Below are 14,497 nucleotides of genomic sequence, written 5' to 3' on the forward strand. Positions count from 1 at the left end.
TTTTTTAGTAATTTATTAATACTATTGCTATGCTACTATTTTTATGCTCAGTCAACTGTTCTTATTTGCTTTTATTTCCCTTATTCCTTTTGTATTAATTGTATAAGGCCAGAAAACAAATCCTTGTTTGTTGTGAAACTTACTAGGCAATAAAAGTGTTTTTAATTTTGAAAAAACAATTTGTGAGTCTGGAAGGTCGTGCCCTGATGTTCCAGCAATGTCTAACAGATGGCAGCAGTCTGAACACTTGTTTTAAACATTTCTCACAAACGGCATTATGTCATGATCTATATTATTCAGAGCTTTTCTCCATTGGCTGTATACTGAAACCAGTATTAGCACTAATTAGCGTAGCCATTTCAGCCAGGAAACCTGAATGGTCATTGGTCAGCAACGCATCAGCTGATGTAGGATTGCTCCTATCATCATGTCAGACTGAATATCGGTCTGTTTAATCATCAGGTTGCTCAGTCAGATGTTGATTCTTTTACTAGCATGCAGGTGCACGCCCACTCACCACCCCTGCCTCCACCTGTTCTGTTCTGTGTTCTTTGTGGGGGAGATCAGTACTGCATACCTTGCTCATTGCCATGAGAGTTGCATTAATAATAATCAAGGTTAAGTTATTGTTGATAGTATTGTAAACACAATCATGTGTTGGCAGACTTACCCTAGAGGAGCAGAACCTAATGCAAAGACATTGCATGCACATGGCTGTGCAGAAGTTCTCCAATAAAGGGTTAAACTAATAAGTGGCGTTTTGTGTCTGAACTTTCTTTTCATCAACTTCTAAATCCCTGGTTGAAAAACATGCCCCCCTTAAGCATGAAGAAGTAAAAAATCTTCCCTGAATTATCAAACCTCTTTCTATAAATGAATAAAGTCTGGGCTAGGCGAGGAAAACTTGTGAAATAACAGATTGGCTGCTCTTTAGGAAATAGATGGACTACTGCGGTCAAAAATCTACATGCAAGGCAAAAGAGACCTAGGTCTCAGTCTGTATTCCCCTGTTAAAATAAAGGTGAAAGAGAATTTTAAAATATCATAATGCTTTATTGAAATATGTTCAGCTATTGAGATCAGAAGTGAGACACAAGGAACTGCTGCACCTAAAATAAAACTGCAGGAAATGCTTTACAATTGTCTTTTATCAACGTCTTCGTCATGGATTCTGTAAGAATGCTTCTTTCTTCTTAGCTTACAGAGAGTGTGGGGGCTCTGTTGAGGTCCAGAAAAAGGATGTAAACAAGCAGGGGCAGTCGCCTGGGTCCTGGAGGCTTTATCCCCTGCTCCTCAGAACTGGAACCAAAGGAGAGAAGGTAGAGGGCTGGCAGAAACAGCACAGCCCCAAGAGATGTCACCATGCTGGGAATCTGGAGGAGAACATGTCTCCACAAACCTTAATTGTGCTATGAAACAGGCATTTGTTCTCAGAGCACCTCCAGTAAATCCTGTTTTGTTGAAGGACCTTTATGAGCTGCACTTGAAATCCTGTAATCATAAACAAGCAGCAGTTGGTTTGTTTTTTACTGCAGTTGGCATCAAACATTGGTCCATTGCTGCCATCTAGCATTCCCTATCACTCCCCATCTTTATCATTTGGCCATGTGTTTGTAGTATCTTATACTCCTGGTTACTTTGCTTTTGCAGTACTCTGCCCTCAAAACACAACAGTTTTATTTTCACTTCTACTGCAATCAGGACATTTAATTAATCAGTTGCTAATAAAGATGACATTGTCTCATGGGTTGACAGAAACTTTACCCATACCCTAAAACTGTTGTAATCCTACCTGGTAGAAGTAAGGACACAATTTTCATGAGTAAGGACAATTTATTTATTTGCTAGAAAACTGTACATAATGTTTGATCATTGGCCAGAGTTTCTCTCCTCAGACCCGACTCACAGCACACAGCTGGTGGGGTAAAGGACCGAGTGTGAACCCCACAGCTGGAGTGAGGTCCAGATCATCCTCTGTTACTCCAGGAGGAGGGGAGAAATGAAAGCGCTGCAGGAGGGAAGTGAAGAAGAGGAAAAGCTCCATCCTGGCCAGACTCTCCCCCAGACACACCCTACGACCTGAGAGAGAGAGACATAGAAGACAACAAGATGTCTGTACAATAGATCAGAGTCTAGTTCTATTTTCTACCCCACGCTAAATCATCAGGAGAAATTAATACCTGCAGAAAAAGCCATAAAGGCTTCCTTCTTGATGAATCTGCCCTGCTCATCCAGAAAGTGGGCGGGATTAAAGGTGTGGGGGCTCTCCCATTCACCTTCATCATGAAGAACAGACGTCAGTAGAGGAATCACACACGTCCCCTACAACCAATAAAATTAGACAAATACAGAGATAAGGTGATGAGTGAGATCAAAATTACTACATTTGCAACAAGAGATGTTTTTTTTTGCTGGACTGCGTAAGTGGAGCCAGCTAAGAAGAGCGAATATCTCTTACTGAGTCTGTCCCTGACTGACTGACAACCTCTTGTTAAATAGCGTAGTGGTTTGAGAAGCAGACTTGTGAACTATAGGTCCCAAGTTGCTATCTCCTCGCAGATGAAGCGAAGTACACATTATGAATTATTCTGTATAGACAAAATCTTTGCTGGCTAAAACCGAAACCTGGTTATATTACGACAGTTTCTGGCATGAAATAGTTCATCTTCAGTCTCGTTATCAATTGCTCAATTCTTATGATTATTCCTAGTAAGTTAGTAGTTACTAGTAAGCCTATTACTGGCTAATAAGATAAAACGGCCAGTGGCAAAAGCAATACAGTTCATAGACGCCGTTTGTGGTGGAGGTAACCTTAAGAAACGTTAGTCAGTTTAACACAATCCTCAATGGAGTCTAGTGACCGTTGAAACATGTAATGCAGTGGCGTAGTGGTTAAAGACAGTGCCTCTCATGTGGAAGACCTAAGTTTGAATTTATTGAGAGCAACAACATTTATTATTTCGGGTAGATTCCACGATTCTCTTGTCTTTTCACTTGATGAAAAAGTTAGTTATCGTCACCTTTATTGATAGTTGTCATTCACAAATGAAAGGAAAAAGTATGTTGTTTTGCCATGAAATGAAATAGCTTTGGCAGACTCGCTGGCATTTGTTCAATTCTTGTAAGTTCCGGTAAGTTAGTAGATACTGTTAAAGCTTATTACCAGCAATACATATCCGCTATTTGTAGTGGAGGTAAACGTTAGTGGAAAATTAACTATTAAAACAGCCAATGGCAGAATAGGATTTGTTCAGGATAGAGACAAGAGGCTATACTGACACCCAGCAGATGTACAGCTCTGTGGTGTAGTGGTTGAGGACACAGCCTTTCAAGTGGGTGACCCGGGTTTGAACCTTGCTTACAAAGCAATTCAGGATATTTTTTTAATTACCCCTGTAATCAATTTAAGTGATTTGTATCTATAATGACCAATATAATACATTTACATTCACATGTATGATATGTCCTCTACAAAAATCCTGGTATCTGACCTTCTTGATAAAATATCCCTGGAAGGTAATGTCTCGACTGGTGGTGTGAGGGATAGACATGGGTACAATGTTGGCGAATCTCTGGGTCTCATGTATCACTGCATTAGTGTAGGGCAGGTTCTTCCTGTCTTCTACCAAAGGTTGACGACTTCCTATAACCCTGGTGATCTCCTCTTGGACCTTGTCTGAAACCAAATGGAAGGACAGGTTGGAGTTACTACAGTGAAACCCTTTGATAACATGTAATCTTTTACCAAGCAATGCTGATCTAGTTTCATGGAAGAGAGAGAGTGAATGTGTGGAGTTGTGTTTAGTAACCTCACCCTGTATGTGGGGGTACTTGGCCATGAGCAGCAGACCCCAGCACAAGGTGTTCCCGGTGGTGTCAGTACCAGCAACAAACAGGTTAGTGACACTAAACACCAGGTTGTCATCATGGTAGAGAGAATCCGTGTTGCCCGATTCCTAATAGAAACACACCCACACATTTTCTCAATAATGTACAGTTTCTTAACACTGTGACACCCATTAGGACTCAGTACCAGTCAAAAGTACAACTGGTAAAAGTCTTTCTCAGTGCAGTGTGTGTTTTTTTGCCCATAGAACTACTATAAAACATAAAAGTAAACAAGAGTAACACACATTTCTTGTTGTCCAAAAAGGTAACTAATATCTTCAGAGATGGCTAGAAGTTGAAGACCGAAAATCTAGTGGAAGACCCAAAAAGGTATTTGATGAATATTACTCCAAGATCACTTCATTGAAGAAGAAAGTGCACACTTCGACCATGAGACGAAATGAAAACAGGTATTGTAGGGTGGGAAGGACTAAAGATGTAGCTGCTTCTCTATCCCTCAATGCTGTTTCAAATGTAAAATCTGACTGGGAAGTAATTTGTTTGTTTCCAGTATCCACATTTTCCATAACGTTTAGGAAAGGTAATAGAGTTACTGTTAAAGTTGACAGCTTCTGCTTTTGTTGGTGAATGTTAATGTTGGACAACAAGTGGTGTGTTCTGCTGCAGGATCCACCACAGTGAAATATGAGTTATATTCTATGTTCTATGAGGTAATATGGATACAACACTTTGTTATGCATACCTGATATGCAGATTTTGTAGGCAATCTCTTTACCTCCAGGGTCTGTTTTCGGACAAGGAATGAGTCCACAAAGCCTCTACACATCTGGGGGTTGAGAGTCTCCTTCAGGCCCCTAACGATCTCCATCACCTCTGTCTTCCAATCGACAATATTCTTTTTTATAAGCATCAGGTTTTTTATCCATGGGCCCAACCAGGGAAACATATTGTATATCTGCACAAAAAATACAGAGATTTTTATATCTGCCTATACACTCACCTTAAGGATTATTAGGAACACCATACTAATATTGTGTTTGACCCCCTTTCACCTTCAGAACTGCCTTAATTCTATGTGGCATTGATTCAACAAGGTGCTGAAAGCTTTCTTAAGAAATGTTGGCCCATATTGATAGGATAGCATCTTGCAGTTGATGGAGATTTGTGGGATGCACATCCAGGGCACGAAGCTCCCGTTCCACCACATCCCAAAGATGCTCTATTGGGTTAAGATCTGGTGACTGTGGGGCCATTTCAGTACAGTGAACTCATTGTCATGTTCAAGAAACCAATTAGAAATGATTCGAGCTTTGTGACATGGTGCATTATCCTGCTGGAAGTAGCCATCAGAGGATGGGTTGCTCAGGTAGGCCGTGGCATTTAAACGATGCCCAATTGGCACTAAGGGGCCTAAAGTGTGCCAAGAAAACATCCCCCACACCATTAAACCACCACCACCAGCCTGCACAGTGGTAACAAGGCATGATGGATCGGTGTTCTCATTTTGTTTACGCCAAAAAACAGAAATCGAGACTCATCAGACCAGGCAACATTCTTCCAGTCTTCAATTGTCCAATTTTGGTGAACTCGTGCAAATTGTAGCCTCTTTTCCTATTTGTAGTGGAGATGAGTGGTACCCGGTGGGGTCTTCTGCTGTTGTAGCCCATCCGCCTCAAGGTTGTGCATGTTGTGGCTTCACAAATGCTTTGCTGCATACTTCGGTTGTAACGAGTGGTTATTTCAGTCAAAGATGCTCTTCTATCAGCTTGAATCAGGTCGGCCCATTCTCCTCTGACCTCTAGCATCAACAAGGCATTTTCGCCCACAGGACTTCCGCATACTGGATGTTTTTCCCTTTTCACACCATTCTTTGTAAACCCTAGAAATGGTTGTGTGTGAAAATCCCAGTAACTGAGCAGATTGTGAAATACTCAGACCAGCCCGTCTGGCACCAACAACCATGCCACGCTCAAAATTGCTTAAAATCACCTTTCTTTCCCATTCTGACATTCAGTTTGGAGTTCAGGAGATTGTCTTGACCAGGACCACACCCATAAATGCATTGAAGCAACTGCCATTGATTGGTTGATTAGATAATTGCATTAATGAGAAATTGAACAGGTGTTCCTAATAATCATTTAGGTGAGTGTATAATACACACAACTTATTATAGTGGTAATAACGCTTGTACAATAATTATGCAAACCTTCTCACCTCATCTTTATACATACATAATTATACATAGACACCAACATGTTTAACACCCTTGATACAAATCAGCAGGGGTGAGTAGAGTACTGAAAATATGTACTCAAGTACTATTACTTGTCCTAAAATGTACTCAAGTAAAAGTTTAAGTACCACCTGAAAAAACGACTCAAGTAAGTGTAAAAGAGTCCTAGGTCAAAAAAGTACTTGATTACTAGTTACTTATTTTGTTCAAGACATAGTAACAAGGAAAAATGATTTAAGAAAGTACAAACGTAAAACTGTATTTCTATTATTAATCTGTTTTGCAAATAGGATTCTTGCAAATTAAGACCATCATACATGTTACTAGCAGAACATTTTTTTTTAAATCTTGTGTAGTAATGCTCAGTACATTTTGTCAATCAAATACAACCCGGTGGCAGGAGGTGTCATGTCCTGATAGTACTTTATTGAATCTACAGGTAGTGTATTTATGACATCTGTCAATTTTTTTGCCATTTTCATAGTCTATCCAATGTCACGTTAGTGTAAACTAATTAAATCGCTAACATGTTTAGCAAGCAAACTAGCTAGCACCCTGCAATAAGGTAGGCTACAACGTACAATAGACTAATAATTCCATCCTCACCCCTGTCACATACAGTACACATACGCATGCGCAAATGTACTGATTATCGATGCATCACATCAAATAATGAATGTGAGCGCAGTGCAACAACCAGACAGGATTTACACAGCTAGCAAAATTAGCAATTACAAATCCAGCAGCATTTAGACACACTTTGAATTGGGATTATTATGACAATAATCCTGACCTAAAATCACTTCCTGAAGTGAATTTTTCAGAATGTTCTATGTATTGCCTTTTCAACGCAGCATCAAAATTTACTTCTTTGACTTTTAACTGTTGACTTTGCATCATTAACTAACCTGTGATGAAGTGCCTGCCACAGAAATAAACGTGTTGACTGGACGGGTCACCATTTACCCTCTGTGAGGATGGCCTGAAGCCCCAGATCTCTTCTTTTGCTTGTCCTTCGCCTTTTTGAGGAGTAAGGAAAAGCGTAAACTAGGGTTTTCTCTCTTATTTGAAGCGCAAAATACAACGCAGCAACGTTTACGCATGGTACCACTAATATTTACAAATGTGCACTTTCGCAGCGCTGTCTTTCCCCCAATAGGGGGTGTGGTCGTTTGGACGAGTGGAAAGCGACGTAGCTGCTCTCTACAGGGATATATAGGGTTTAAATAATCATTACAATCTGGTTCTCTTTACATTTTACAAAGCATCCCAACTTCCCTGTACAGTATAACATTTGCAGGGGTGGGTAAATAACGCGTTACAAGTAACGCGAATGAGTAAGAGAGTACAGTTTCAGAGGAACGAGTACTTTTCTAGTTACTTTCTGGGTGCTGTACTCTTTATTTTATTTTTAACTAAATCATACTCTTTTTACTCTGTTACATTTCATCTACTCTTTCGTGTAAATTTTGTCTTCAGTCGTTGGTCAAAAATTATTTTCGTTTCGTGATTTGATTTGAGTTTGGGTGTTCCCTCCCGCTCCTTTAAATCTCCATCGGAGTGCGAGCACAGACGTAGCTAATTAAATGACAGACACCGACATGGAAAGTTGTCACTGGAGGACGTTGATGAAGGAAATTCCAACCCTGGCCACAGTTCCATTTAAATTTGAAATGGGCAACACAGTCATCATGAAAAGTTGTCTTTTTATTCCCAAAGACACAACCATCTATGCTTTCAAAAACGAATCCTCATAGCTCCGCAAGCACATAGCTAAAAGGCAATATGGTTTTCTTATTTCCTATGAATGAATTGCCCAAGACGTCGGATTTTGTATTCAAATTAAATTGTCTGTTTACCCCAAAAAGGGGCGGGAGCATGACATGAAGGCAAAATATCAGGATGGGCTGCTTTTTTTAAAATTTTAAATAGAAAATAGTACAAGACAGCATATCAAATGTTGAAACTGAGACATTTTATTTTTTTCATGAAAAACGTATGCCCACTTTGAATTTTATGCCAGCAACATGTTTAAAAAAAGATGGGACTAGGGCAATAGAAGACTGAAAAAATTATGTAATGCTAAAAAATAAGCCTTGAGGAATATCTCAACAAATTAGGGTAATTGGCAACAAGGCAGTAACATTATTGGGTATAAAAAAAAAAAAGTGTCTTTCATATACTCATCATCTATGGTACACCATACCATACCATCTCCTTCCGCTTATCCGGGGCCGGGTCGCGGGGGCAGCAGTCTAAGCAGGGATGCCCAGACTTCCCTCTCCCCAGACACTTCCTCCAGCTCTTCCGGGGGGACACCGAGGCGTTCCCAGGCCAGCCGGGAGACATAGTCCCTCCAGCGTGTCCTAGGTCTTCACCGGGGTCTCCTCCCGGTGGGACGGGACCGGAACACTTTCCCAGGAAGGCGTTCCGGAGGCATCCGAAACAGATGCCCAAGCCACCTCAGCTGACCCCTCTCGATGTGGAGGAGCAGCGGCTCTACTCTGAGCTCCTCCCGGGTGACCGAGCTTCTCACCCTATCTCTAAGGGATCGCCCAGCCACCCTGCGGAGAAAGCTCATTTCGGCCGCCTGTATCCGGGATCTTGTCCTTTCGGTCATGACCCAAAGCTCATGACCATAGGTGAGAGTAGGAACGTAGATTGACCGGTAAATCGAGAGCTTCGCCTTGCGGCTCAGCTCTTTCTTCACCACGACAGACCGATACATCAACCGCATTACTGCAGAAGCTGCACTGATCCGTCTGTCAATCTCCCGTTCCATCCTTCCCTCACTCGTGAACAAGACCCCTAGATACTTAAACTCCTCCACTTGAGGCAGGCACTCTCCACCAACCTGAAGTGGGCAAGCCACCCTTTTCCGACTGAGGACCATGGCCTCGGATTTGGAGGTACTGATTCTCATCCCCACCGCTTCACACTCGGCTGCAAACCGTCCCAGTGCATGCTGAAGTTCCTGGTTTGAAGGGGCCAACACGACAACATCATCCGCAAAGAGCAGAGACAAAATTGTGTGGTCCCCAAACCTGACACCCACGGCCCATGGCTGCGCCTAGAAATTCTGTCCCTAAAAATTACGAACAGAACCGGCGACAAAGGGCAGCCCTGCCGGAGTCCAACATGCACTGGGAACAAGTCTGACTTACTGCCGGCAATGCGAACCAAGCTCCTGCTTCGGTCGTACAGGGACCTGACAGCCCTTAGCAAAGGACCCAGGACCCCATATTCCCGAAGCACTCTCCACAGGATGCCGCGAGGGACACAGTCGAATGCCTTCTCCAAATCCACAAAACACATGTGGATTGGTTGGGCAAACTCCCATGAACCCCCCAGCACCCCGAAGAGGGTATAGAGCTGGTCCAGTGTTCCACGGCCCAGATGAAAACCACACTGTTCCTCCTGAATCCGAGGTTCTACTATCGGCCATATTCTCCTCTCCAGTACCCTGGCATTGACTTTCCCGGGGAGGCTGAGAAGTGTGATCCCCCTATAGTTGGAACACACCCTCCGGTCCCCCTTCTTAAAAAGAGGGACCACCACCCTGGTCTGCCATCGAGGAGGCACTGTCCCCGACCGCCACGCGATGTTGCACAGGCGTGTCAACCAAGACAGCCCCACAACATCCAGAGACTTGAGGTACTCAGGGCGGATCTCATCCACCCCCGGTGCCTTGCCACCGAGGAGTTTCTTGACTACCTCTGTGACTTCAGCCCGGGTGATGGACGAGTCCACCTCTGAGCCTTCATCCTCTGCTTCCTCAATGGAAGACGTGATGGCGGGATTGAGGAGATCCTCTAAGTACTCCTTCCACCGCCCGACGACATCCCCAGTTGAGGTCAACAGCTGCCCACCTCTACTGTAAACAGCGTTGGTAGGGCACTGTTTCCCTCTCCTGAGGCGCCGGACGGTTTGCTAGAATCTCTTCGAGGACCAGCCAATAGTCCTCCTCCATCGCCTCACCAAACTCCTCCCAGGCCCGAGTTTTTGCCTCCACAACCACCTGGGCTGCAGTCCGCTTGGCCTGCCGGTACCCGTCAGCTGCCTCAGGAGTCCCCACAAGCCAACCAGGCCTGATAGTACTCCTCCTTCAGCTTGACGGCATCCCTTACTTCCGATGTCCACCACTGGGTTCAGGGATTGCCGCCTCGACAGGCACCGGAGACCTTATGGCCACAGCTCCGAGCGGCTGCTTCGACAATAGCGGTGGAGAACATGATCCACTCGGACTCTATCTCCAACCTCCCTCGGGATCCAGTCGAAGCTCTGCCGGAGGTGGGAGTTAAAGATCTCTCTGACAGGAGACTCGGCCAGACATTCCCAGCAAACCCTTACAGTACGCTTGGGCCTGCCGAGTCTGTCCAGCTTCCTCCTCCATATCGGATCCAACTCACCACCAGGTGGTGATCAGTTGACAGCTCTGCCCCTCTCTTCACCCGAGTGTCCAAGACATACGGCCGCAGGTCAGATGAAACGACAACAAAGTCGATCATCGACCTGCGGCCTAGGGTGTCCTGGTTCCACGTGCACTGATGAACACCCTTATGCTTGAACATGGTGTTCGTTATGGACAAACTGTGACTAGTACAGAAGTCCAATAACTGAACACCGCTCGGGTTCAGATCAGGGGGGCCGTTCCTCCCAATCACGCCCCTCCAGGTGTCACTGTCGTTGCCCACGTGGGCATTGATGTCACCCATTAGAACGATAGAGTCCCCAGTCGGAGCACGTTCCAGCACCCCTCCCAGAGACTCCAAGAAGGTCGGGTACTCTGCACTGCCGTTCGGCCAGTAGGCACTCCAACACATGGCGGCAGAGCTGGGGAGCTATAAGCAAACCCACACCAGCCCGCCGCCTCTCACCATGGTTAACTCCAGAGTGGTGAAGAGTCCATCCTCTCTCAAGGAGTGTGGTTCCGGAGCCCAAGCCGTGCGTAGAGGTGATCCCGACTACCTCTAGTCGGAACCTCTCAACCTCACGCACGATCTCAGGCTCCTTCCCCGCCACCGAGGTGACGTTCCACGTCCCTAGAGCTAGTTTCCGTGTCCAGGGATCGGGTTGTCTAGGCCCCCGCCTTCGACTGCCGCCCGGTTCTCTCTGCACTGGCCCCTTATGGTCCCTCCTGTGGGTGGTGAGCCCACGGGAGGGCGGCCCCATGTCGCTCGTTCGGGCTGGGCTCGGCCGGGCCCCATGGGGAAAGGCCCGGCCACCAGGCGCTCGCGAACGAGCCCCAACCCCGGGCCTGGCTCCAGGGTGGGGCCCCGGCTGCGCCATGCCGGGCGACGTCACAGGACACAAATCATTTTTCATCATTAAGGGGTTTTTGAACCCTATGGTACACAATATCATAAAACATTTCTGAGAATCCATATGAATCTCTGTACGCAAGGGACAAGGCTGAAAACCAATATTGGATGGCCGTGATCTCTAGACCTTCAGGCGGCACTGTGTCACGTTTCAAAGGAGAGAGACGGAGGCAGGCGCAGAGATTTGACACGTCTTTTAATAAACACAAAGGCAAAGAAAACAAAACGGAGTGCCGGGCAATACAAAATAGTCTCAGGAGTAAGGAACACCGAAACATGACACGCACAATGACCGACAAGGACAGGGAGAAAATGACTGAACTAAATACACTGACTAACAAGGAGAACAGAAACAGGTGGGGGCTAAACACAGGTCAAAGGAATAGACCGATTAATTGAAACAAGAACAGGAAAGACCATACAAGGACAAGACAAGCCAAGGACAAACAGAAAACACGAAGCGGAACAGTCCCCCTCAGGCTGGGACCGTTACACGCTGCATTAAAAACAGACACGATTCTGTAGCAGAAATCACGGCATGGGCTCAGCAACACTTCCAATAACCATTGTCTGTTATCACAGTACGTCGCTGCATCCAGAAATGCAAGTTAAAACCCTACCATGCAAAGAAGAAACCAGATATAAACAAAATCCAGAACTAGCGCAGTCTTCTCTTGGCCCAAGCTCATTTAAGATGGACTGAGGTGAAGAGGCTTACTGCCCTGTGGGGTCTGACAAATCAAAATCCTCAATTATTTTTAGGAATCATGGATGCCGCATCCTCCGGACTAAAGAGGAAAGGGCTTGTTATCAGCGCACAGATCAAAATCCAGCATTCATAATGGTATGGGGTTGCATTAGTGAAAGCACCATTCTGAACAATATATACAATTTTTGGATAGAGTCCCCAGTCGGAGCACTTATACTGTCTTTTTCAGGGAAGACCTTACTTATTTCAGCAAGACAATGTCAAACCACATTCTGCACGTATTACAACAGCATTGCTATGCAGTAAAAGTATCCTTAACTGCCCTGGCTACAGTCCAGACCTGTCACACATTAAAAAACATTTGGCGCATTATGAAACGAAAAATACGACAATGCAGACCCCAAACTGTTGACCAGCTGAAATACTATATCAAGCAAGAATGGGAATACATTTCACTTTTAAAACTACAGCAATTGGTGTCCTCAGTTCCCAAACGCTTACAGAGTATTGTTTAAAGAAGAGGTGTTGCAACACAGTGGTAAACATGCCTGTCCCAACATTTTACGGCCAAGTATTTTTTCAAAACCAATAAAATTTCTCAGTTTCAACATTTGATATGCTCTCTTTGTACTACTTTCAATAAAATATAGAGATAAAATGATTTGCACGTGTTCACATCAGCATTCTGTTTATATTTGCATTAGGTGCAGTGGCCCAACTTTTTGGGAAACGGAGGTGTGCATGCGTAGTGTGTGCGCTTATGTGTGTATACACACACTAGATGATAAACATTTAGTTTAGCAAATTTCATTGTATTCCTTTAATTGAGGAAATTCAATATACTGAGGAAATACACAGGAGATTCAATAAGAAGACTGTACCTGAATTGATGCAGAGCCCATAAGTCGTACATTTTCTTTAGCCCTATTCACCATACCAATGAATAGGGGGTCAGTGTATTCGAACCTGCTGCCAAACACAATGGCTGAGATTATATTGGAGACAGCAAAGGTCACAGGCTTGCTGGTGTCCAATGCATTCCCTGTAATTAGACAAACATTTACAAATGATGGTTAAAACAAATATTTATAACCAGGCAATTAATTAGGTATGACATACATGTTTAGAGATGCCAAGTATTGTTCTTACCCTCATGTTTTTTAAATTCTTTAATTAGGTAAGTAATTTCTTCCGAGATTTTCTCTTCGCTCCCTTTCTTGCCCATCCCAAAATCCTTAAGGTTTGTCAGGGCAAAGCGCCTCATCTCTTTCCATGAGTCTCCATTGGCAAGCAAAATCCCTGTAAAGAAGTTATGGTTGGTTTCCATGAGAATTTGAAGTGTATTAAAGGGATACTTGTCTGAAAGATTTCTAGGGAAGTGAGATTTGTTTAACACAAAGTTGGCCATAAGGAGCGAGGAATGTTTTTTGCACACTAAAAACAATTACATCACACTTTGGCCTGAATGGAGAGCAAGATCTGAGCCTCCATGTTATACTGATATGGCTATAAGTCAATATCATGTGTAGTCGCGGTTGTGTTTGCTTAATGAAGCCATCGGAAGTCTTTCAGCAATGTTCCTACCAGCAAATATATTGACAAATGTACAAGGTGTAAACATATCTCTTTCTAAATAACTACAATGCTGTACAACTTACTTCCTACCATGCTGTAATCCCTCTGCTTCCACAGCATTTTTCTTTAAACATTATCCCGGTGGACAGGATAATGCTAGCAAGCAATCTAGCTAACTTCACAATAAGCAACAAAATGGCTGGTCATCATTTGAAGGATTCATTTTTGGAAGTGATCTTACATGGTAATATTTAACTACAGTCATGTGAAAAAATTAGGACACCCCATTAAATATTCAGTTATTCATTAAGAAATCTTCACATATATCGATGTCTAATCTTGTTTTATTCATCTCTGGAAAAGTAAGTTATCTAATTGCAGGTAAACAGCAAAACATAACATTGTTTTACTCATTAAACAAAAGACGTCAACATAAATGCATATTCTAACTGAGGAAAAAAAGTTAGGACACCCTACCCCTAAAACCTAGCGTTACCCCATTTGGCTGAAATAACTTCAGTGAGATGCTTCTTGTAACCCTCTACCTGTCTCTGACATCGGTCTGAGGAAGGTTTGCCCCACTCCTCAATGCAGAATGCTTTAACCTGTGTGATGTCTGAGGGGTTTCTTGCATGTACAGCCCGTTTCAATTCACCCCACAGCATCTCAATGGGATTAAGATCAGGGCTTTGACTGGGCCATTACAGGACTCTCCATTTCTTAGTTTTCAGACAGTTCTTGGTGAATTTACTGGTATGTTTAGGGTCACTGTCATGTTGCTGTGTCCAGTTCCGCTTCAGCTTTAATTTT

General features: G+C 43.8%; 1 protein-coding gene across 12 annotated transcripts in view; it reads right to left on the bottom strand.

The window, feature by feature from the left end:
• Positions 1–775: 775 nt before the first annotated feature.
• Positions 776–14,497, bottom strand: part of LOC105008234 (cytochrome P450 2K1) — a 30,995-nt gene continuing 17,273 nt past the window's right edge. For 4 of the 12 annotated variants that reach the window (XM_020050891.3, XM_034295588.1, XM_034295586.1 and 1 more), the window contains 8 exons: positions 13,262–13,411; positions 12,994–13,154; positions 4,592–4,804; positions 3,815–3,956; positions 3,492–3,676; positions 2,181–2,322; positions 1,907–2,079; positions 1,033–1,327 (listed from right to left, as the gene is read on the bottom strand). In XM_020050891.3, coding sequence (XP_019906450.1) covers positions 1,280–1,327; positions 1,907–2,079; positions 2,181–2,322; positions 3,492–3,676; positions 3,815–3,956; positions 4,592–4,804; positions 12,994–13,154; positions 13,262–13,411 — 1,214 coding nt within the window. In that variant the 3' untranslated portion in view covers positions 1,033–1,279. Of the gene's footprint in view, positions 1,492–1,823; positions 2,080–2,180; positions 2,323–3,491; positions 3,677–3,814; positions 3,957–4,591; positions 4,805–12,993; positions 13,155–13,261; positions 13,412–14,497 lie in introns of those variants that run through there. The other 8 variants (XR_004576539.1, XR_004576540.1, XM_034295583.1 and 5 more) reach the window with 8 other exon arrangements.

The sequence above is a fragment of the Esox lucius genome, chromosome 11 (genome assembly GCF_011004845.1).
Source record: "Esox lucius isolate fEsoLuc1 chromosome 11, fEsoLuc1.pri, whole genome shotgun sequence".
In the NCBI taxonomy this organism is placed as follows: domain Eukaryota; kingdom Metazoa; phylum Chordata; class Actinopteri; order Esociformes; family Esocidae; genus Esox; species Esox lucius.